Here is a 24,805-nt window from a genome sequence, read left to right as displayed (position 1 = left end):
AGACACGCGTGCATCCTCGCCGGGCATCACGTGGATTGTAAGCTGTCAGCCTACTGTCCTCGGTCTCAGGAAGCACCGCAGAGAAGATGGAGGATGTCTGATCCTGTCCAGTTGCCCTTGGGCGCTGCTGGGCTTTGGAGGGAAGCCCTTGGCCGGGAACCAGGAGAGCCCAGCTCTCAGCCGGCTCTGCCATTTACCCAGAGACAAGAGGACACGGCAGGGACCAGCAGCGCCCAGCTGAGGACCTGGCACATGGCCTCCTGGCCCGAAAACTGAAGCCTTTCAAAATCCACAGCCACAAAACCGATGACTGAAAAGAAAACATGTCTATTTCTCCATAGGTCTGCCCACCTTGAAGGTCTGCAGGGCAGCCTGGAAGTCTCCAGGCCTCCCCTCGGCTGGGGTGCAACCCTGAGGACTTGGAGAAGCACCGTGGAGGAACCCCCGGTCTTGGCCCTGACTCTAAGACTGCATGGATACATTATCCGCATCTTTTACAAGCATAAACAGTTTTATAAAAGACCAATCATTTTGCAAAATATATGTATACCTATAAATTGATAAATATATAAAATATCTATCATTTGTTAAATTAACTGACAAGTATAGGTAATTTAAAATGTAAAACATGCCAGAAAGCAGCAGACACTCATATAAATCTATGTACATTTCCCTGGACACGGCAGTCCTGCTGTATACCATGTATTTCACATCATCAGAATTTATTCATTTCATCACCCAGTTCTTCCTGATGTTGGAAGCACAGTCCCAGGTTATGGTGATTATGTGAAGGCATCAAACATAAATCAATACATAATATTTTAATAAATAAAACTTTTAAATATTTTTCTCAAAAGTGCCATTGGTCACTCTTGCAAAGGAAAATCATGATCACTCAGATGATCAGAGAACTAACAAGTGTATGTTCCAAGTGAGTTAAATGTGAAGAATCCTGAGGTGTCACAGTCGAGGGTCCTGAGCTCTGAGTCCCTCCTTCGGGGGTCCCCGGGCACAGGGGAGCTTCCCAGGATGTGATCCGAGCACCCAAACTCGCGCTGCCTCGTGGGGCCACCAGCAGCACGGAACCTCCGGATCGCGGACCAGGGCGGGCGGGAAGCCAGGGTCCAGCGTGTACAGAGCACGAGGCCTTGGCTGGAGTCCTGTCCATCTGACGCCCCGGGGAGGACAGAGCAGGGAGGGGCCGGGCCATCGGGCCAAGCTCTCTGTCTCCTACTTGGTGGCAGGACTCCTGGATACATGGCTTCATTCCTCCCTCGTCCCCTCTGCCTGCTGGACCCTCAGACGTCTGCCACCCGGGGTACAGGCTGCTCCCTCCCACACGGTCACTGCCCCTAAGACAGGTGCACAGACCCCTCCTCCACTGACCACGACATGACCACAGGAGAGCAGAAGGGGAAGGATGGGTGAGGGGGCACAAGACCCAGGGATGCCCAGGCCCCCTCCCAGGTGCAGGTCTGTGCGTCTGATTCCGACAACACTCGTGGAAGCCCCTCGGGCCTTCACTCTCTGCTCCCCTTCTGGGCAGGGAGCTCTCCAAGCCACCCCCAATCCTCCACCCGACACTTCACAGCCCTGCCTTCTCCCTCCTCCACGGAGGCCCTCATCCTGCCCCCAGGTGCCCAGATATATCCGGATCAGAGCCGCAGGTACAAACAAGGAGCCTCATTTCCGAGAACGCAGGCTGAACAGGGTGTATTGCCCTGGGGAGGGTTCCCTCGTAGAAAAGCACCTCTGGCTCACAATCTGTACCTATATGCAAATTAAATCTAATTCTACTCAGTTATAGCACTCCCACTATAGCAGGATTTTATTCTTAAATTTAACACCGTGATGATATTGACAGGCAGGAGGCTGTAGAGAGGAAAGAGCACCCCCCTCCCGGCAGCAGAGACACCGGGAGGAAAGCTCCGACCCCTCCTCACGGGCACGGGGGCTCCAGGCGGGCGGTGCCATGTCGGTGGGAAGCCTGAGCCCTGCGCCCTCGAGGCGGAGACCACACAGTGGGCTCTCCTTCTCGGGCTGGGGCAGGTCTGTAACCGTCCAGGCACTGGACCATCCAGACGCAACGCTGCCCACAGCGGGGATGGAAGGTCCAGATCTGGGAGGTGGTAGGAGACCCCCGGCTCAGCCTGAGGTCCGGCCACTTTCTCCGACTCTGCTCACCCCGGAAGAGCACGTGCTGCCACTTTTTAATGTGATTTCTGATCCCCATCGAGCTCCTTACGGCTGTTTTCAACCATTTAGAGCAAGGAGTGAAAGGGGGTAAGGAGCTGGCACCCCTAACCTTCATCGTATCGACTCAACCTCTGGAGACTCTCACTGCGCATGGGATTCCACGTTGGCACTGAGACAACCGTACTTTAGAGCATTTATGAATAGATGTTAGAGACGGACAGCGGCGCTGTGCCCTTTGCCTGCCTGTCGGGGCAAAACGTTTTCTCTCTAATTCAAACAAATATTAGTTCTGTTACTCATAAAAGTCCATTTCGCTTTCTGTAACATGAAGACACTTACAAGCACGTGCGAAGCTGCGTGCTGGGCGCCCGCAGGCCCGTGTCAGCCCTGGTCCACTCTGTTCCAACACGCTGGGTCTGCGCACGCGTCTTGGGGTTCGCGGTCCCAGCGGGCCCCGCGCTGCTGGAAGCTAGGCGCCGGGGCGGGGCCGAGCGCCGGGGCAGGGGGGTGCGGGGCGGGCGTGGGGTTAGGCTGGTTGCAGGAGGCACCTGTGGTCCTGGGAAGACGGGTGAGGAGAGCAGAGTGCCGGCGGGATGGAGGCTGCTGGCCAGAGTCCCTCACTGACCCCATGACCAGCCGCCTCCTTTAGGGAGAGCTCGTGGTTCCGGGCGGCAGCGAACTGGCGGCGGGGTGGGGCGGGGGCAGAGGGACAGGCCTGTGATGAGCAGGGCTACATCCTGGGCGTGACCTGGTCAAGGCACAGTGGCGTTAGGAGTGTTCAGTGACAGCGGAGGCGTAGGCTGGCTGTGATGAGCAGGTGGCGCCCCTAGTGGAGGATGGGGGGCCTGCGACCCACCTTCAAACTGCGGCCCTTCTGCTCATCTCTACTCCGGGCCGTAGGTGAAAACCAAGACTGCCCTGAGCAAACCTCATTTGTTTACGTTTGTTTGCAAAGGTATTTGACATGCTGGTTCCTACCCAAGGCTGGCCTCTGCTCCCGACGCCCCAGGTGGGGGCTGATCCGACTCCTGGCGCCCAGTCTCTGCCGCCTACATCCCCCAGTTAACCACCCTGGGTCACCGGACCGCTCTCCCTGCGGTGGACCTGCCCTGCGTCCCGAGCAAGCTCTCCGCGGTGTCCTCCAGCCCCGCACACCCGTTCAGTGACACACCTGGGCCCATCCACTGCTGGCCGTGGCCGGACATTCCCTCCAGGACGTCAGCGTAAAACCCCACGGATCCTGCACAGGCAGGAGTCCCAGGGGACAGAGATACAAGCAGTGAGGGCTCCTGGCATGTGCTCATTCCTTCATTCAGCAAACATCTGCCAGCATGGGCTCCAGTCCCCACACGCTGGGTTTCTGCTGATCAACAGGCAGACCCCGTCGTGAGGAGACCACGGGCCAGCCACCCCGCAGGGCACAGCCAAGGGGCCTAATGCAGGGCCCCTGAGCCCAGGAGTGGAGGCCAAGAAGAGCTTCCCAGAGGAGGTAACACCTATCTTACGCCTGAGAGTAAGTCAGGAGGACGAAGCAGAATAGACGGTGTGTCGGATGCACCTGGGATGGGTGCAGGGCCAGCCTGGCGGGCTCCACGCAGGGCCCAGGGCTCACGGCCCGCTCCGCTGACCCCAGCTCCTCTCTTTTCCTGATCAGCCCACCCTTGGCTTACCCATGTCCTCCTCTGCGCTCACACCCGTCTCCACAGCACTCCTGCTGCCCCTGCTGTCAAGGACCTCAGGCCCGACAGCAAGGAGAGGGCTCTCTGCAGCCTCATTCAGGAGACCAGGCGTGAAAAGGCAGCAACACACGTGCATGGGCAGAGTCACTCCAGCACTGCTGGCCCAGTCTACGGACTCAGAAGTGCCCAGAGACCAGAGTTTACACCTTAGAGAAAGTCCTGAAAATCACCCAGCAGCCCTGTAAGGCCGCTCATGGCACTGTCCTTCAGCAATGGCGTGAAGAGGAAATTCCACTGGAATCTGTAGTAGTGGATTTGACAAGCAGGGTCTCAAACGAGTGAACTCATTTACAATATAAGTATTAATGACTCACTAGCATAGACTCTACTCTGAGCGTCATGGAGACAGAACTGAATGAGTGACAGATCCTGCTCTCAGTGAAGCTGCAGACGACTGCAGGAAGGGCCACAAAAAGCTAAAACAAGCACTGAGTGCCAGGACTAGAGAACATGTTCTGGGACTCGGGTCACTGCATGGGTCGCCCAGCCCTGGTCAGTGGAACGGTCTTCTACCCCAGGCACTGGGCACACGCAGGAGAGGAAGACAAGGATGCTGCCTTCAAGGAAGACTGACGCCGGGGGAGGGGGGAGACTTAAGAAATAGGAGCATCAGGGAAGTGTGTTGGAGAAGCCTGAGAAGGAACAACTAGAGAGAAGCAGCATTCAGAGCTCAGGAGGTCTCACCAAGTGAATGGGAACTAGTCAGCACTGGGAAGAGGGTAAAAGGCAAAGGACTCATCAAGGGTCGGCCACAGCAGGCAGGGACTGGCAGTCAGTGAGAGCGAGCTAGTCCTGGCTCGGGAGTTAGTTGCACTTGCCCTGATTTACCATGTCTGTGCCAGAATTCCATTGAGCTTTGCTCACGTGGAGCTGAAGGTTGAAGTCAAGAGAGAAGTGGTCACCATCCAATCAGCCCATGTTGCTTGTAGCTGTTGCCATGTTGTAGGTGTGTGTTCATGGCCCCATCTGCTGCTAACAGTGAGTCATTCTTGCAAATAAAATAAAGATCAATACATTTACATGCATCATATACGTTATACAAATCCTATGAGTGGTGCTACAAAAAATAACACATTTGGGAAGCAAAACAAATGCTTAAGTTGGCAGCTTCTTCACGTGATTCTGGTAGTGCTGTTAACCTTGCTGGGAGATACGACTGTTACCTTATTCAAATACCTTCTACTAATGTTCACCCACATTTATTCAGTGTTTGGATATCCGCCATAGACTGTAGTTCTCTGTAATACCACTAAACATAATATTTATTAATTATTAAATAAATTTGTTTCCTATATCCATAAAAAAAAAGAAATAGGAGCATTAACACTGCATTCGATAGAGGTCAACTCAAGGTCACTGCCAGCGAAGGGGATGCAGGCATCCCTCCGGGAAGAGCCGCCCAGCTCTAGCCGCAGGGCACAGCTGAACGTCAGGCCACAAACACAGGGAAGCACATTCCAGGAGCAGAGGCACAGCCCAGAAGCTGAGCTCAGGCAGGGAAGGGCCATTCAGCTGAGTGGAGAAGGTCGCAGCCCGGGGGTGGGGAGGCTGGGAGACTCAGGGCCTTGGAAACCGGCAAGAAGGCTGCGCTTAAGCCCAGAAGAAACTCAGGGGCACCTGACCACCTCGCTGCCCACCCGGCAGGGCCACTGGGCAGCCCTTCTCCCCAAGCAGCCCACCTGCAAGAAGGACGAGCACACGCTGGACCAGCATCTCCACTCTCCACAGAATCACCTCGAGGTCCTGGGGGCTCCGAGGCTGCGGGAAAGCCCGACACGCTTCCGCGGCACTTAGGGGGAAACAGCGGCGTTAAAGGTGAGTACCTGCTTCTCTGTGTGAGAACACGTCATAACACTCGTGAACGAACCGTTCCCCTGCTGGGCCAGCTCGCTCCACAGACATCCGAGGACACAGCCTAGGAAACGGCAGGTCTCCTGTTTTCGTTCATAGCGTCATTTTGTTGCCAACAAACGTGACATTTGCTCTCTCTTCTTGTCTGAGGCCGTCCTCTCGAAATGCAAAGGTACATGATCAGAGTGTGAGAGAGAAAGGAGGAAGCCAGGTGGGGATTCTTACGTTTTCCACGTGGGTACAGGAACCCACCTTTACGTAAGGAAGACTCTTATCTTTAAACAGACTCCTGGAGTGCCGTAGTGTGTGTGTGCATGTGTGTGTGTGTGTGTGTGTATGCGTGCGCGCAAGTCTCTGTGTTCGCATGCGTGCATAGGTGTACTTGTGTGTATACACCTGTGTGTGTTGGTCTTTATGGAGCCAGCTCCGGTAATGTGGCAAAAAAGCCTCCCGACCAACTTTGTAATAAGCTGCCCTGGCTCAGAAGCGCTGAATTCTTCTTCAGACTTAGGTCCTAACGCCATTGAGGTAAGGGGCGCAGCAGCTCTCAGCGTTAACCCTGATCTTTCTAACCCCCCAGGCCCTGATCTCTCAGCCTCTGAGATGAGGAACGTGGTCCAGAAGAGCAGCTCACAAACTGTCGCATCTTAAGCCCCCCGTGGCTTTTGTTCCTCCCTCAGATGAGTTTCTATATTCCTTACAAAACTCAAAACCATCCCAAACATCAGACACACTGAACATATAAATAGCATTATCTGGGAAGCACTTCGAAAAGAAATATATATATATATATATTATTTTAACTGTGGGCCACATCGACTAATTAAGGCTACAGCTGCCCAAGGACATTCCCTGAAAATAAATATCCTTGACAAGCCCTGGAGATTGATTTAAAAAAAACAAAGGCCCATTGGCTTCTCAACGGGCCAGCCCCTTCGACATCATGCTGAGTCACCCCGTCCTGGGCTCTCTTGCTGGGGCGGACACAGCAGCATCACTGGTCTGAGAAAACATCACCGCGCTGGAGAAGGCACCAGGATGCTGGGACAGCCTGCAGCATGGCTTCCGGGGACCACAGCAAAGTTTCATTCTTTTGTATGCAATTCAATATTTCTACAGCATGTTGTTCTAAATTTACTCTCCCCAGAGGAAGAATGAAACTTTCTAAAAAAATGTTTAACTTTACGTTCTGCTGTGGTGTTGATGTTACCACAGAACAACCTTGCTTAGTTCAACACACCTGAGGGCTTAGCAGGGCCACGTCCCTCAGCAAACGTGGATTTTCCTTCATTGGATTATTGTGTCTTGGTTGTCAGAGTCCAGCCAGTCCTTAAAGAATGCAATTCTCATGTGCTAATTTGGAAACTTCAGCGTGGTGGAGCTGTGTGTACCTATCAGGACACAAGCAAGCTCAGTGACTAAATGCACGTATGGACAGGGCGCTGGGATGCTTGAGGTGATGAAAACTGGTTTCTTTACAGTTACGGCAGTTAACTGTGGATGAAGAGAGTAGGAAGCCATTTGGCACTTTTGAAGGTCAGGTGGAATCATACAAAATCCTCTAGGGAAGCCAGATACAAGAGCAAAGGATTACTCCAAACAACACACAACATAAAGTTAATTTTTCAACTATAAAAAAGTATAGCTGAATGGCAAAATAACTGGGGGTGGGAAATTGTTATTAGCAACTTGTTTTAGCCCCAGAGAAAGACGAGCTTACGTGTAATTTTTGTTTCTGGCCAGAAGAAAACCATAATGATGTGTAGGGCCATTTATTAATCCCCATCAGGTAATGTTATATATAGACTTTGAGTAAATTGTGGGATTTTAATGACGGCATTTTAGTTGTGCCCCAAGCGTTGTGGGCCTGGAAGGAAGGGTCAGATCTGACGGTCCCTGTGCGGCCGCCACTGGCCACTGCCGGCCTTGCTCAGCAGAGCTGCCGCAGGCCCTGGTCTCTCAGTCTCTGAGATGAGGAACGTGGTCCAGAAGGAGGCTCACAAACCCTCGCATCTTAAGGACCGCCTGGCGGCCCATCGCAGGCTGTGACGGGGCAGGTATGAGGCAGCTTGGGATCCTACGTTTCCAACCAGCTCCCAGGTGAGGCTGCAGGGCCACCACCTCACACGGGGCCAGAGGGCCTCTGGGGGTGGGGTGCACGTCCCCCATCCCTCTCCGGGGACTTGCTACAAAGGCTTCAGACACAAGGAGGGAACAGAGCCAGGTACTGCCTTCTGTTTCTGACCACCGTTGCCTCTGCAGCTCACTGGCCTTAGTGCTATGATAGATTTAGGGACTGAGGAAGAGCCTAAAAGCAGCGCTCACTTCCACAGGGGGGTGGACTCTAATGGGACGTAACACAGGTGGTGACACTTGCTGCTGAATGAGGCCTGACCAGAAGCGGGGAGATGACACAGGGCCAGAGGGTTCCTTGGGACAAAAACAGTGGATTCAGGTCTGGGACGACCAAGCTTCTCTTCTCTGTATAACTGCAGGCACTGAAGCAGAGGCAGGAGAAATGAATTCTGCCCAAATTTGCTCTAGATCCCTGACCTCTGCCATCTGGGAACTTGTAGTAAATCTTTAGGATATTAATGGACCTTTCTACTTTTTTAGGAGTTTTGTTGTTGTTGTTCTTATTATTTTAATTTTAAGCTAATGTTTTTGCCTAGATGTCTGTGGTGGTTGTTTTATCCCTAATATGCTTCATGTCTTAAACCCAAATTAATATGCATGTTAAATGCATAGCTTACGTTTATTTTACCGTAGAATCCTTACCATACCCCCAAAGGTATCACTGTTATCCCTGTTTTATACACAAATAAAGGGAGGTTCAGAAAGTTTAAAGGATTTGCCTTGATTCAGAAAGTTAGTGAAGTGTAGAACCAAAGCTCACATCCAAGTCAGGATAGTCTGACCCTAAACCCACAACAGGGGGATTTTCTGTTTTAGACTTTTTGTATCTTCCTCATTCAAGAAGGCCATGATCAAAGAATAGTGAAAACAGGAGAGAGTGGAAGCAAGTAATCACTAAAGTAGAATGAAAGCGGGCACCAAGCCTTGCGAATTTAAAAACTGGGGTGGTGACTACACCCAGTCAGCTCACAGCCCACTAGTTTCCAGTCTTGGGGTCACGGTGTAAATCCACTCCGTGGAGAACTGGAAACAGCAGGTGAAAGCCAGGACTGGTGAAGAGCAGGGCTTGCCAGGACCAGCTCCAGCTCAAATGAAAATTCAGGGCCAAGTGTCAAGTCTAACACAGTTTAGCATCAGAAACAATGAGGCTCTGAAAGCCATCATTCAAATTCCAAGGCACCAATAGTTCTTTGTGCCAACAGACACATGCTTCACTATCCAAGGAGATCCTTCCAGGTTATTAAAAAGGAGTGGATTCAAGGTGCAGCCGTGTGGCAACAGGACTAACTGAGAATAAGTCAGGCTACCTGGCAGATGAGTGAGGGTTCACTTTCAGTCTCCCTGTGGGGCTCAGAGACCACAGACCACCAGAACCGTACTGTCACACAGAGAGGATGGGCTGGGACACAGCTGCACACGCCCTCATCCTAAGGCAGCAGATGACCCCCGGAGCATGACAGCCAACAGCGCTGGGCCTTCTGAGAGCAGGGTTTCCCTGACCTACTATTCGGGGTGGGCGGCCAGTGCTTGGACATAGATCAACCACAGAGTCAGGTTGAATCTAAGGAGGGAAGAAGCCCGGCCCTGTCCAGGGGGCAGTTACCCTTGACAGCACAGTTTTCTGTGTAATGTGAATGGCCTCAGGTTTTTATCTGCATATCAAATAGCAGAACTCTCGGCTGCCAGAGCAGGGGAACAGAAAAACTGGTTACATACCTAGTCTTGGGACACGTGAATAAAATAAGACGTTTTTACTTTTGAAAAAATAATTTACTTTGGAGAAATGTAGAATAAATTCAAATCGTATTTGAATGCCAAATAACGAGGCAAATAGTGACAAGAGACTGGGCATGAGCCATGCCCTGGGGAAGCCAGCTTCAGAGTGTAAGGAAGGTTGAGCTCAAGGAGGACTGCTTACCCTGGTTCAGTGCAATTCCTGCCTGATTCTGTTTTATAGTTACTGCAGGGGGAAATGAAGCAAATTCAGTGTTTTATTACCTTGGATGGATCAGTGAGACCTTTGGCCAGTATCCAGCCAATGCAATCAATCCCTTCTGGTATTTCTCAAAATGTGGTCATGGTTTGAGGATGTCAGGAAAGTCAACCAGCTCTTCCTTGGTCTTCTCATCTTTTCTTGATCTGCTATTCTCTCCAGGGGTTGCATTAATAAAAATTTCAAAAATGTGCTGAAACAAAGTGCTCAAGGAGTGTGTCTTCTGAGAGCTGTTGAGGAGAAGCTCTTGACTCACGAGAGCTAGTCTTCTTAGCACGCTCTGGACTGCTTCTCTGAGTTGTTGGTGAGTCACGTCCTGAATCAAAGTGCTGAAAAGCAAAGCTTTACTCAAGTCACCTCTGTTGTCACTTTTCAACCCACTGGAGGCCTTTCCAACTGCTGTTACGGTTTTCAAAAGGTCATTTGGATGTGGAGCCAATGTCAGCAACAGACTAAGAACATCCTTGTTGTCCTTCCCTAACTTATGCCAAAGCGCTTCTGAGGTGAGGTCGATCACCTTTCTCAAGTAATTCCCTAGTTCCATGCTGTTTCATGATGGTATTTCATGCAAAAACAGGATCACTTCACGAGTTCTTTCCCCTTTTGTATCCTGAGGCAAATTATGAGTAGAAATTGGATTAGAATATAAAAAGTCTTTGTGATTGATGATGTTATTTATAGGAACTAAGTAATCCAGGATTTCTTCCCATAAATTGACAGAATCCACAGAAAATATTTGGGTCCCATTATTAAATGCTGCCACGAGACATTCCATGTCTCCCAAATTGATTTTCACAGAAGTTAAAAATTCAGCTATTTCTTCCCTAATATCATAAATATCTTTGGACTGGTTCACATATGTGAATATGCTAGATGACATATTGAAAATATCAGAGTCTTGGGAAACAGCAGGTTTGACTCCAATCATCCCAAAGGCCAAGTCAAGAAATGGCGTCAACAAGTCATCTATATTTTCAAATATTAAATGATCTGCTTTTTACAAAGTAATCATTTCATTGGCAACATCTCGAACACTTTGTTGCAAAATGGAATAAAGGGTGTCCAAGAATTTCATGGTGTCGTTGGCTGTGAAGACAAAAGGCATTTCAAACATGGCAGCCACCTCTCTTGAAGTTTTCTCGGCCAGCTTAAGAAGGTCCACGGTGGAGGTGACGGAGGTGGTGAGACCTCTCATTTCGGCTCCATCGTCCACCAGCATGGTCAAGAGGGGGTCCAGGGCACCACTCTCTCCACCCACTCTTGCCCTTGATATAACACCAAGTAAGCACTTGGTAATTTCTAACGTTGCTCTGTTTGTTGGGGGGGAGGGGAATGAACTATCTATAAAGGAAAGAAAATCGGTTAGATTAGTGAGTATAACTTCTTGGAGGGCAGGGTACAGGGCACGTAAGTCCTTAATAAGAGAGTTTAAAACAGTGTCCATGGGGCTTCCCTGGTGGCGCAGTGGTTGAGAGTCTGCCTGCCAATGCAGGGGACACGGGTTCGTGCCCCGATCCGGGAGGATCCCACATGCCGCGGAGCGGCTGGGCCCGTGAGCCATGGCCGCTGAGCCTGCGCGTCCGGAGCCTGTGCTCCGCAACGGGAGAGGCCACAGCAGTGAGAGGCCCGCGTACCGCTAAAAAAAAAAAAAAAAAAAGAGTGTCCATGAGACGTGCTGTCTCTATTGACGTTTCTCTCACGAGGTGAACAGCAGACCTGAGATCTTGATTGAGTTTGAAAAGGTCCTCAGAACTGTTCATATGGGAAAGCAAGTGATTCACCACTGTAAGAAACTCCAGATTATTTTCAGTCTCATTTTTTATTGAGGTTTCCCTTAGAAGAGTGTGGAATAAATCTCCCATTAACTGCAGTACTCGAGGATTATCAGAATAAAATTCTCCACCGTCTAACATAAATGAGCTTTTGATTAGGTGATACACAGCTTCCTTTAAAGATGAAAAAATGTTCACCAATCTGTCCTCTTTCATGGAGATAAGAAAATGATCCCGTTTCAAATTTTCTAGAATTTTATCCTTTGGGACAAAACTGTAAATGTATATTTTTTAAATTTCACGGTTAGTAATGAAAAGATTGAAAACATACCCAATTGACCCTTGAACAACCCGAAGGCTATGGGAACTGACTTTCCTTTGCAGCCAGCCTCCGTGTCTGTGGTTCCACATCCACAGATTCACCCAACTGTGGATCGGGTAGTACTGTAGTACCTATTTAATGAAAAAGCCACTTATAACTGGGCCCATGTGGTTGTTCAAGGGTGAACTGTAGTGATTTTTTTTGCTTTACAGTAGCATCATGGGAGGATAATACTGACTGAAATACTGAAATGCTAAAATACATCCCAGATGAAAATTAATGTTTTGTTGCCAAATAATGAAAAGATTGGATGGATTTCATGTATAAATCCATTGCAATGCCTCAAACCTAACAACTTAAAAAGCCATGCACTTTGCTTTTAGAAAGGAAAGGAACGTGAAATGACCGTACAATGATTCTCAGTGTAACAGGTAACGTCCTTCTGAATGTTCCAAGACCTAGCGAGCCACTCGGCATGGCAGGGGCTCTGTGACTTGTCAACTCGGTTGGGCCGAGCCCCAGATCCAAGCCCCAGAGCCCCTTTCTTGTGTGTTTCTGGTCTGGTGGGCTTCACGGGTGATTTGCTCATGAGAGTGCACAACAGCCACTTTGTAGCATCATAAACACTAACCTAGGTGCTGCTGGAGGGAATTCATCAGATGTGACTGAAGACCCCAGACAGCCAGCTTTAAGTCAGGGAGAAGGGATGCTGCCCCGGGGAAGCTTGACCTCACCAGTCGCAAGGTCTTCAAGAGGGTTAGGACCTCCTGGACCCAGCGAGCCCACCCTCATGCGCAGCTGGATACCTCCTTCCCCATCACCCCAACCCTGCCCCCCAATGGCCCCCTGTGGATGGGAACCTGCAGTTCCTGCCTGTGGGATTCCAGCTTGTTTCCTAACAGCTTGCCCTGCTGACTCTGGACTCCCTCAGCCAGCCCCAAAACTGCGGAAGCCAATTCAATCCCTGTATGAAGTCTTTGCTCTGTTTCTGCTTCTGAGGTTGAGACCTGACTGATACGGACATCACAGAATAAGGTAGAATCTCCCTCCAGCCTTTTCACTGGCAAGCTTCAAAAGGAATGAAAAAATAATATATGAAAAAACATAATGTGACTCTGAGTTTTAAAATTTTGGAGTTTTAACAATTCCAAATATAAACATCAGTAGATTTATTGGAATGAAAATACTTAAGCCCTTCATTTGTGATTAGACAGTTAATGCATTAATATGACCATCACATATATCCATATACATATATAATAACAATTTTTCAGTTCCATATAAAATAGAATTTTATAATTATTTTCATAATCCAAAACTGTAATAAAGCATAATAAGTGATTAATTCCCAGGAGCTAGGTTTATATACATATATTTACTAGTTAGATGACAATCATCAAAGTTATTTTACCTTGATTTTTATAAAACGTTCATTAAGACAAAATTCACTTCAAAGATCATTCAAAGGTGTTGGTACAAGTGCTGTCATTGACACTATAAACTCCAGGAAATAAACTGGATTGTAACATGCAACTACAAGCACTATACAAAGCAAAAGTAAACTCACCTCATCTCTGCAATGACATCTTTGTGGAAGTCTTTCAGCAGAAGAGATATTTTGTCCCCAGAATTTTCCTTTAGTAAAAAGGGGAAGAATGTTTTCAAAAGCTGTTCCAAGAAATCCACTATGCTTCTTGGAGGGAGAATGATTCTCTCACCATTTTCTGAGTGTGTATGGTTCAAGGCGAGGTTAATGAAATTCATTATTTGAAGGTTGGTATCACTTAAATTCAAGGCTGCTTCTTGAGCACTCTCAGCTAAGTTGTTGATTGAATTAATTAGGAAGCTTTCAAAAAGCAGCTGAACAACTGAGAAATTAATTAGCTGTTCTTGGTTTAGCAGACGAAGAAGTAGGGCAACATCAAAATTATCTTCTCTAGAAACATTTTAGAGATTACCCAAAATGGTAGCAATATCATTAGTCAACAAAGCTATATCATCAGTTGAACTCTTGTTAGCTGTAAGAAGAAATAATGTTTGTATCATTTTGGAGTAATCTTCATTTGCATATTTATGAAACCAGTTTTTTATGATCAAGAAAAAATCTTCAATGATTTCTAATGTCTTCAAGGATGATGAATCCAGGCTTTCGGAAAAATGGGCAAGTGGCAAAGTTAGGTTTTGAAGAGCCACTGAATTAGTAATTTGTATTTCTTTGTTAATTTCAGAAAACAGGGATCTGATACTAAAGTTACGGGTTAGATATTTCATGATTTGTTCAAACTCAAGCCATAGTTCTTCAAAGTTGTAAGTTGTTTCACTTTTTTTAATAAAACGTGATAGTGCTTCTAAACTACCACCATTTCATTCAGAAATGTCATGAATAGAGAGACTACAGAATTAGCACTATTTTCTAGGCTCTCATCCCTAGAAGACAAGTTTACTATCCTTTCCAAATGTAAGGAAATATTTCTAACAGATGATTCTGTTCCTTCATCAACATTAAGGATCTTGTTTAAACTAGCTAGTTTATCAAGGAGGTTTTCATCTGATGTGGCTTTTGTAAAGTTGCCTTTTTTTTAAATTTTTCTATGATTTGCAAAGCAATCTGCTTTTATGGAACAGCTGGGACAAAGTTCAGAGATGCTGCTATTGTCTAATTTCCAGAAAATGGGACAAATCGTAACACCTTATGACAAAATTCTTGCACAGTTTTCAAAAGCAAAGTTTTAACATGGAAGACTTTGGACAGCTCTAGAAGAATGGAATTCCAATCCATTAATTCATGAATTACACAGGCTACTTTCCTAGTTATTTCCACCTGTGAGCTTTCATTCCAACATTGTGAGTCTTCACCTGGGGAAGACAGGTGGAGGTGGTCAAGGATACTGGCCACTTTGCTGTAAAAGGAAGGAGACGTGAGCTTGTGGGCATCACAGGCTCCTGACCTTGGATTCTGCTGAAATCCAGAAGTTGTGTGATTCCAGCACCAAAACACAGGAAGACAAGTTAAAGCCTCTGAAAGGATGCCTGGTTGATCTGATATTAAATTCAATTGTGTCCAAAAGAGTTTTAATCACAATAGTGAAGTCTTCCTTGGTGACGTCTGCAAGGCTTATGCCATGCAGGAGCGTGAAGTTACAGACGTCCCTGAGGGTCTCCATGATGTTTTTGTCACCCACGCCCTGCAGGAGCCTCATGGCACGAGGGAGCACATAGTACACGTCGATGGAGGCATCGGCGTCCTCTTTAGGAAGCAGGCGTGAGAACCTCAGTAGGTGGTTAACACTCCAAGAATGTGAGCTGTCGACAAATTTTTCCATCAAGTCAACAAAGAAGCTGACCCCCAAACTGCCAGTACCTTACCTACTGACATTCTTAAAGAAATCTCACACTGGTCAGAATGGCCGCCATCAAAAAGTCTACAAACAATACATGCTGGAAAGGGTGTGGAGAAAAGGGAACCCTCTTGCACTGTTGGTGGGAATGTAAATTGATACAGCCACTATAGAGAACAGTATGGAGGTTCCTTAAAAATCTAAAAACAGAACCACCATAAGACCCAGCAATCCCACTACTGGGCATATACCCTGAGAAAACCATAGTTCAAATAGAGTCATGTACCAAAATGTTCATTGCAGCTCTATTTACAATAGCCAGGACATGGAAGCAACCTAAGTGTCCATCAACAGATGAATGGATAAAGAGGATGTGACACATATATACAATGGAATATTACTCAGCCATAAAAAGGAACGAAACTGAGTTATTTTTAGTGAGGTGGATGGACCTAGAGTCTGTCATACAGAGTGAAGTAAGTCAGAAAGAGAAAAACAAATACTGTATGCTAACACATGTATATGGAATCTAAAAAAAATAAATAAATGGTCATGAAGAACCTAGGGGCAAGATGGGAATAAAGACACAGACCTACTAGAGAATGGACTGGAGGATACGGGGAAGGGGAAGGGTAAGCTGGGACAAAGTGAGAGAGTGACATGGACATATATACACTACCAAATGTAAAATAAATAGCTAGTGGGAAGGAGCCACATAGCACAGGGAGACCAGCTCGGTACTTTGTGACCACCTAGAGGGGTGGGATAGGGAGGGTGGGAGGGAGGGAGACGCAAGAGGGAAGAGATATGGGTACATATGTAAATGTATAACTGATTGACTTTTTTATAAAGCAGAAACTAACACACCATTGTAAAGCAATTATACTCCAATAAAGATGTTTTGTTAAAAAAAAAGAAAAGATCCATCAGGCTTTCACTTATCTGTTCCAGCTGGTCTACTAGCAGGTGTATGTCTGTTTTCTTGACCGTGCACAGGAGAGAAGTTACCTTCTTTAAAACTTGAATAGTACCTGGCTCTTGTGGAATATCGTGATAAACTGAGGGCATCAGGGCGTTGAACGCCTCCCTCATGAATTCAATATTGAGACCACAGCTTTCATTAATCCATGAGAAATAATCTGGGGTGAATTTTGGAGATCATGAGATAAATTGAAGGCAAGGTAACTAGCTAACTGATAAAATGAACAGCCTAAGCTGTGTATACTATTTTCCTTTGGACTGGTAGCAAATATGTTTAATTTTTTTTCAGTTTTAGAAGAGGTGTTCTTTTCCAGGATGTTAGGGGAAATATCTTTCACAAGTTTTTGAATTTCCTTCCCCAGAGCTACTAAATGCAGCCAAATACTTTGAAACTGACAAGGCATTTCATCTGACATTTCTATGGGTTTTAGAATTAATTCAGTAAAATGTTTCCAGTTGGATTGAGGCGCAGAATCAACGTCCCTTGTTAAGTTGTTGATAATCATCCTTACTTGGTTTGTGGAATCACTTAAAAGAGTTAATAAAATCTCAGATTTTGGTACCTTTTCTTTTTCAAAGACTGCATTAAGTATAACGTTTAGAAAGTCAGCCACATTTTTTAAGTAAACGTTCACACAATTTATTTTTGACATCTTCAATGAACAATAAGGTCCCATCATTCTATTCAACATCCAAGTAACAAGCTTCAAAGTAGAGCTCATTTGTTTTCCACATCTGGAAATATTCCCTGGCAGCTTTGGGGAATTTTCACATCACTTTCCAGTGCAGCCAAAATCTGCATGAGACCAACACGAAGAGGAGTGAAAACATTCGTGTCCAGCTGAAATATTTGAGCCAGGCGTCCACAGATTTGGGCCCACATTTGCAGCCATGAAATGGTACAGTGAACGGCCGTAAATCCATGGAACTCACTGCCGTTTGCTGAGAGGTTTGAAAGGATTTGTGCCCACGGGAGAATAGATGAAGACCCCTCATCTATTGAATAATTCATGGAAGAAACGCTTTTATTATCCAGAATAAAGCGTTCACTACCCAGCAGGGCTTCTGCTGAGCCATTGACGAGTTGGCTCACATACTGAAATAAAGAAAAAGTAGCGTGGATCACTTCCACTGCGGGGCCCTCTGTAGACAACAGGGATTGGACTTGAAGCTCCAAAAAGTTAAAAATTGAAAGCAACTGTTGACAGTAAGATACTTCAGAAATTCCCCTAAGAAACCCTGTTGTCTCATATAAAAATGCAAATGCTGGGGCTTCCCTGGTGGCGCAGTGGTTAAGAATCCGCCTGCCAATGCAGGGGACGTGGCTTCGAGCCCTGGTCTGGGAGGATCCCACATGCCACGGAGCAACTAAGCCCGTGAGCCACAACTACTGAGCCTGCGCGTCTGGAGCCTGTGCTCCACAGCGGGAGAGGCCGTGACAGTGAGAGGCCCGTGCGCCGCGATGAAGAATGGCCCCCACTCGCCACAACTGGAGAAAGCCCTCGCACAGAAACGAATACCCAACACAGCCAAAAATAAATAAGTTTATTAAAAAAAAAAGTCAAACTCAGGGAAAAAAATCCAAAAGATAAATAAATACATAAACAAACAAACAAATAAAATCAAGCAGGGAAAAATGCAGGAGGAAAGTGCACGGTCTGGACATGCCACGACACAGGTGTCTGCTGTGGGGCGGCACCTGTTTGCAGAGGTGCAGCTGGCTGGGGGCACAGAGCAGGTAGTTTCTGGCCGCTGACCACCTGGGGTCGCAGTCTGCAGGGTGACCCCCCCCCACCCCCGTTCCTCTTCATCCTCGTGGCAGCCGAACAAGGCTGAACACAACATCCGCCCCAGTGAACTGTCTGTGGGAATCTGGCAACGATACGGAAAATATTAAGAAATCAAGGGTCTTTTATCCTGGGATGTTTCTCTCCGAATAACACCCCAATCTTGCCAAAGAAAAACCTCCGACATTTGCTTGACTGAAGTCGTAACAGGGTGATAGAGTGATAACGTCCATGTGAATCTGCCTGGAAGGGAGGCCTTTGGAGTTAAGGAATAAGTTGATGACATTTTTCAGGAGCACTGCTGTTTCTCCAGGACTCGGGGATGGTTTCAGATACTGTTTGTCTCCACTCTCGGGCCAAAGGCAACCACGGGCCGGCCCAGTTTAACTGATACCTTGGACTAACAAACTTGCTTTGCCAAAAACATCTTCTTTTCTAATTATCTATCAAAGATGAATGAAGTTGGAAGGGTTCAAATTGGAGCTGTGAGTCAGAAATTGCTTAATATTTTGAAACCAAACCTCCTTTATTTCTGTAAATGAACTTCTCTAATACGGCTCCATGAAAATACTTACATTCATGTTGGACGAAACCATGTTCCTCTATTACAGAGTTTTACGATTGTGGCGTCATCTTTCAGAAATCCCATTGGCAGCAATGGTCACAAAGCATTGAAGCCCCATTCATTCCCTCTGTAGTTAGTTCCCTTCCGGATCCAGATTAAAACTACTCCCTGTGACTATCGAGGCACAAAGCCACAGACTCCCTCGTGGTCTCTGTATTGTTTCTTTTTTTTTTTTAACTTTAAAAAAACACAAAACACTCAGCAATGCCACGTGGCCTGTCAGAGGAATATAGCCCTGTCCCTGCCCTCAGGACCCGAGCGGACTGTCTGATGACACGCAGTGGGAAGACACCCTCTCCCAGGGCAGCAGACGCAGAGACCCCAGGCAGGCCGGGAGCAGCAGGGCCTGGAGTCGGCAGGACTGGGGGGACCCACGCTGATGCTGTTGGAAGACAGGTGGTGGACCCCAGAGATGCTCCCGTGTGAATCCCCAGAACCTGTTAATGTATCATGTCGCCTGGCAGGAAGGCCGTGAGGTTGCAGATGGAATGATGGGTGCCCGTCTGCCGACTTGAGATGAGATTATCCTGGATCATCCAATGACCTGAGGAAACTATGAGGGTCCTGAGAGTCAGGGTGATGCATTGTGAGAAAAACTCAACCAGACATTACGGGTTCTGGGGATGGGAAGGGGCCACCAGCCACTGAAAGCAGCTGCCTCTAGAAACTGGAAGAGACAAGAGAACGATGCCTGCCTGGGAGGCTCCAGAAGGGACACACACAGCCATGCAGACCCCTTGATTCCTTCCTGGGCTGTCGTTTGTTACAGCAGCCGTAGAAGACACACCTGTGATACATGATGTTCATGGAGCTCTGTGGACACTCCGTGGTATGTCCTGATCGTTTTCCTTTAATTCTAATCTCAAAATAGTTACCCTTCTAAGATAAAAGTTTTACATAGTTTGACTCAAACTATACCCTAAAAATAACAAGAAGACAGGTCACAAAGTGCGGAGAAAACTGGAGTAAAAAAGTCAGCTGACTGGGGTTTCACATCCCACCTACAAAAGCACCCGTGAGAAACGCCAGGGTCACAGTTCCAAGCCCAACAGGAAGTAGATGGTTAATAAAATTGCACCAGGTGTGAGACAGAGACATCAAACTCCTTATACAGCAGCCAAGGCCACGACCTGCCCGGCAGGAGGGTCTTTCCAAACCCCAGGCCAGCCCAGGAGTCAGCAGTGCATTGGCGGAGGGGAGCCAACTTCTAACCCCAGACCAAGAGCCCTGGCCCGGAGCCCAAAGGTGGAAAGCCTCAGTCTGCACCCAAAAGTGCTGTCGGGGAAGCACCAGGTCGTGGGAATCCTGAGACGTGACCAAAATCCACGCCCTGAGCACAGACCCCGAGCCCAGAGGGAGGGCCTGGGTCTCCCCAGACATTAAGGACCTCGACCCTGACCCAGGGCGTCCCCCTGAGGTGGGAAGGGGGTCTCGCGGGGCGGTCTGTGCAGGGAAGGGAGACAGGTGTGCCGTGCTTGCGTCCTGCCCCACACGAAGCAGAAATGTCCACGGATGCTCCAGGTGACTAAAGGGACGTCAGCTGAAGGCCTCCGAACCTCGGGAGCTGCAGCGAGCAGGGTCTACGGGGTCAGCTGGTCTGACCCCGACCCCCTGATTTCACAGTTTGGAGAGTGAGGCTCAAATCTGGTGACCCCAGCTGCCCCGAGGACCTCCACCTCTGCTCCCCAAGCGTCTCTTTGCCTGGAAAGCAGTCCTCTCGTGCCCCCGCCCCATCTGGCCCCCGACTGGCCTCCAGAACCTCCCAGCCTCAGGGCCTGGCTTCTCCCCCACTGCTGCTGAGAGCAGTAAGGTGCCCTGTTACTTCCAAACTGCCTTTGAGGCAGGGATAACACGGAAAACAGCAGAATAATTCAGGATTCGTTCTGCGTGAAGGTCATCAAAACCGAATAGGGATTTCAGGTCAGCCTGAACCTTCTGTGGGTCCCACACCAGCTCCTTCAAGGACAGACTGTATCCTGACTCTGCAAGACAACTAATGATTTATACTGTCAGCTGCTATAACACTGTCACACGGGCTTCCCTGGTGGCGCAGTGGTTAAGAATCTGCCTGCCAATGCAGGGGACACGGGTTCGATCCCTGGCCCGGGAAGATTCCCACACACTGCGGAGCAATGAAGCCCGTGTGCCACAACTACTGAGCCTGCACTCTAGAGCCCGTGCTCTGCAACAAGAGAAGCCACGACAATGAGAAGCCCGCGCACCACTCACTGCAACTCGAGAAAGCCCGCGCACAGAACAAAGACCCAACACAGCCAAAACTAAAAACAAATAAATAATAATAAAAAAAAAAACACTGTCACAGGTCGAAAGTCATTCGGAAAATGATGTCTTCTCCACTTCGAATGGAAAGGCAAATGCAGACCAAAGGCCATTTGGACGGTCGAACAGGAAAAGCAAACACACAGAAGCTGGTATGGGATGCTATAGTGCGGTGACATGACACATGCTTCCAGACATAAATGACTGCAAATTTCTAGAGGGTAATTCGATAACGTAGCTCAAGAAACATATGAAATTCACATTATTGGACCCAGTAATTTTATTTTAAAAATATCTATCTCAAGAAACCTAATAAGGTACCTGAGGGAAAAGTCATGTACCACAATGTTATTGCATTGGTTTTGTACTGATTAAATATTGAAAACCAGTTCAGTGTCTAGCACTGGGAAGAAAGGATAAATTACGGTATATTTATAGCATAACATATTCTGTGGAGTCTTTAAAAACATATTTATAAAAACTATTTTAAACCAAAGGAAAAGTTTCCCCTAACAGAGTAAATCAAGGTATAAAACTCATAAAGCTTCCCAAGCAGCCCAGCAATGCCATGCAGAAGTGGCGCCCCCAGAATACACATCCGAGACATCCAAGGTCAGATGACCTCAGGTGAGTGTGGCCTGGCACCTGCGAACCTAAACGCACATCAATTCCAAGGTGGCCCTTCATCTGAACATCCAGCTCAAGGTGTTCAGATCACGACTCGACAGCCATCAGCTGAGCGCTACGTGCCAGCATCGCAAACCCACCTGCTGCTGCGTGACCCCACGTGCCCTGAAATTAAGGCTGAGGGGGCAACAGAAAAGGCCCAGTCACAGGGAACTCCGGGGAGGTGGTGAAGTGGGGGACCGGGAATCCCGGCTGGGGAACAGACCTTCAGTTTCAGAGGATTGAGTTCTGGAGGCCTCCTGCACAGCACTGTGATTACAGGTGGTAACACCCCATTGTACACTTGAGATTGACTCAGAGATCATGATCGCCCGAGAAGGGCAACCGTGTGAAGTGATGGATGTTTTAATTAACTTGGTTTTGGTAATCATTTCACAACGTATGCATATATCAAATCATCACATTGTACACTTTAAATACATATAATTTTATTTGTCAACAAAATAAAATAAAATGAGTATTTAATGAAAAAAAGAAAGAAAGGATACCTGGGTCAAGAATAGAGCTAAACAATCCCACCTTCCCCTGTGGAAAGGCTGTCTATTCAGTTGGGGGCTTTCTATATCGACATCACCCATCCCCTCTCACTGGCCTTATTGATTTTCACATATTTCTTCCTAATAGGAATTAAGTAATACGAGTTCAGAAGGGAGGAAAGGTGAAAATCAAAGAACCAGTGACAGGTCTATGCTTAGAGGCCATCAAGTCCAATAACTTTAAAATCAGCTATTTTTTAAATTATAAATAACATTTTTATTTGCAGCGACTGCAGAATTTCGACAGTGGTAGAAAGTCAAATCGCTCTGATTCCCAAATTTTCAGTCTAGGTCTCTCTTTTACAAACAGAAACAACCAATTCTTTCTTGCAGTTGATATTTTAATTAAATCATTTCTCTGAACAGCATTTTAGCTCTGTGGTGGCTGCCAATGAAGTTAACCAGTGCAACAGTGAAATGTCACAATAACAGCTGTTAAGACACCCACACCCATGGCCGCTGCTCCGTTCTCCTGCAGAAATACCAGCGTCGAAATGGCCACATGCAGCACCATTGCAGAGACCCTGGAAAAGGTGTGGCTGACTGGCAGCCAGTCTAAATGTTCCAGAGCTGAGAAGGAACTAGAAGCAAAGCAGAACCAGAACACCATCAGCAAAACAGGTGGCATCCCCCGACCCGCCCCGCCCTGCGCAGGCACTCACATGTCCGCACTCCCCACTCCCGGGGCTAACAGTGCCACCCTGAGTCCCTGGACCAGGAGCCAGACACGAAAGGTAAGTGCTCTCCTGTGTTCACCCGGGCAGCTGACGGGCGCAAAGTGCCATCCCCTCAGGGAAGCCTGTGCGTAGCAGCCTGCCCGCCCCAAGTTCCCACTCTCAGCCTGACACTGGGGTTGGGGTGGGACACCTGCTGGAGCGCCCCTCCCCCTCCCCCCACTGTCCTCCCCACCGCACCCCCGCATCTGGCTGTGTCAAGGCTTCAGTCACCGGTTTTCACACTGCTTCACAGAACAAAGGAGTCCACATGTCTACAGTGTTAATTCTGTTTCCTAAGAATCAATATCTTATAACTAATTACAATGAAACTTGTAAATTAGAAAATCCATTCGATCCAAGTGGGAACATGTCTCGTTCTTTGCAACACTAGTAATGCCTAAGTTGTGCTTCAAAGAGGCTATTTTCTGGCACTTCTCACTGAGGAAGCACGTCCCCGTGTAGGGAAGAGTCTCCCTAGATAACAGAATGCAGCTGGAACCTGGTTCCACGTGCAAATGCTTAATCTCTATTAACGCGGACTTTCTTGATACTTGTGCCACCAAAGTAAAGTGTAGAAATAAAATTAATGCTGGAGCTTATGTGGTTCAACAGCTACCAATACCTTCTAATTTCAAAGGTTGTCTTGCTCTGAAGGGGGCCCTCGGGCTCTCGTGTCTACTGCTGACCGTCCAGAGCTCGGGGCAAGAGACCAAGGGAAGCACACCAACCACGTTCAGATATTCACGTTATAAATCAAACCAACAAATGTCAAATATGCCCCACTGTCCCATGTTGGCAAGCACACCTTCATAACAAATTGGGAAGCCCTGTTCAACTTCAGAATGTAACGCACCAGGGGTGGGGGTCCTGGTCCCAAAGCCCCCCCCTCCCCAGCCTGGCCCCCAGCTCTGACTGCACCTCAAAGGCCTCGTGTACGTGTGTGGACGCTCGGCCTGCACATCCGAGCACCATCTACACCCCTGCCACTAGCTGCCACTGGACAGCTACCACTGTGCACACTCCAGTTGTGAGAGCTGCCCTCAGTGGGCTCTGGCCCCGGGGGCAGGGAGCTCCAGGGTGGGGGGCTCTGTGGACACACGCCCTTGCCCCATGGGCTTCCTGAGCCATGGCTGCTTCAGAGGCCAGAGTAGGGCCCCCTTCGGAGAAAAGACCCCTCTCGCCCTGGCCTGGGGTGGTCTTGACCACTCCCACTAATGGCGGATAAGACAAGTAACAGTTAAAAATCTGAAAAGAATATCAACTTTTACTAATAAAACACCATATTCATACAACAGGTTTACAAAAAAGAGTTCAATTGGAGAGCAAAAAGACCATGGGAAACCCACCATGGGAAGGGGTCATCTCAAAGGTCACCCCTGGGTAACGTGGGGCCAGGCCCATCGAAGGAGACCAACGTGCTATTCACTGAACCGCAGAAGAAAGAACTGAGTTAGCAATTCTGGGTAATATTTGAGGCCACTGCAGCAGCTTTTACTAAGAAACTAAAGTATCATGTTCGTGTCACATCTCCAATAATGAAAAACTTAGAAACAACCAAAGGCCAGTTATAAGTTATCAAGAAAATTACAGTCTATGATACCTTATCAAAATGGAAAGTTATACTAATAATGATCATCTGAAGACTATCAGGACATAGGAAACATTAATGATATAATGTTAATTTTTTTTTAAATCAGGGAGCACGTGCTCTGAACATTACTGCACTTACGTAAAATATTTATACAGGGAGATGAGGGGCAGGCGTGGAGATGCAAGACTCCAGCCATTTTCAGGTGACATCATTCTGCATGGTTTTCTTGTGTCAATCACTCAGAGAAATAGTTTC

At 47.8% G+C, this 24,805-nt stretch overlaps 3 protein-coding genes across 3 annotated transcripts; all 3 read right to left on the bottom strand.

The window, feature by feature from the left end:
- Window positions 1–2,531: 2,531 nt before the first annotated feature.
- On the bottom strand, window positions 2,532–11,359 carry LOC307191495 (ATP-binding cassette sub-family A member 13-like; the record flags this gene model as incomplete). The annotated part of the gene is given in 9 exon segments (XM_079931624.1): window positions 2,532–2,752; window positions 2,822–2,944; window positions 3,368–3,436; window positions 3,867–4,043; window positions 5,615–5,724; window positions 9,921–9,997; window positions 10,001–10,465; window positions 10,469–10,912; window positions 10,916–11,359. Coding segments are annotated over 9 exon segments (2,130 nt in total).
- Window positions 11,360–13,572: 2,213 nt separating this feature from the next.
- Window positions 13,573–16,914, bottom strand: LOC307191494 (ATP-binding cassette sub-family A member 13-like; the record flags this gene model as incomplete). The annotated part of the gene is given in 8 exon segments (XM_079931623.1): window positions 13,573–13,956; window positions 13,960–14,375; window positions 14,378–14,579; window positions 14,582–14,623; window positions 14,625–14,686; window positions 14,689–15,058; window positions 15,060–15,348; window positions 16,892–16,914. Coding segments are annotated over 8 exon segments (1,788 nt in total).
- A 132-nt stretch (window positions 16,915–17,046) lies between these two features.
- Window positions 17,047–18,173, bottom strand: LOC307191493 (ATP-binding cassette sub-family A member 13-like; the record flags this gene model as incomplete). The annotated part of the gene is made up of 2 exons (XM_079931622.1): window positions 17,047–17,632; window positions 18,124–18,173. The coding sequence occupies 2 exons, from the start codon at window positions 18,171–18,173 to the stop codon at window positions 17,047–17,049; spliced, it is 636 nt and encodes a 211-aa protein (XP_079787748.1).
- Window positions 18,174–24,805: the final 6,632 nt, after the last annotated feature.

Source organism: Stenella coeruleoalba (assembly GCF_951394435.1).
Source record: "Stenella coeruleoalba genome assembly, chromosome: 9".
Classification (NCBI taxonomy): Eukaryota; Metazoa; Chordata; class Mammalia; order Artiodactyla; family Delphinidae; genus Stenella; species Stenella coeruleoalba.
This window is presented reverse-complemented; position numbering and strand designations above follow the sequence as displayed.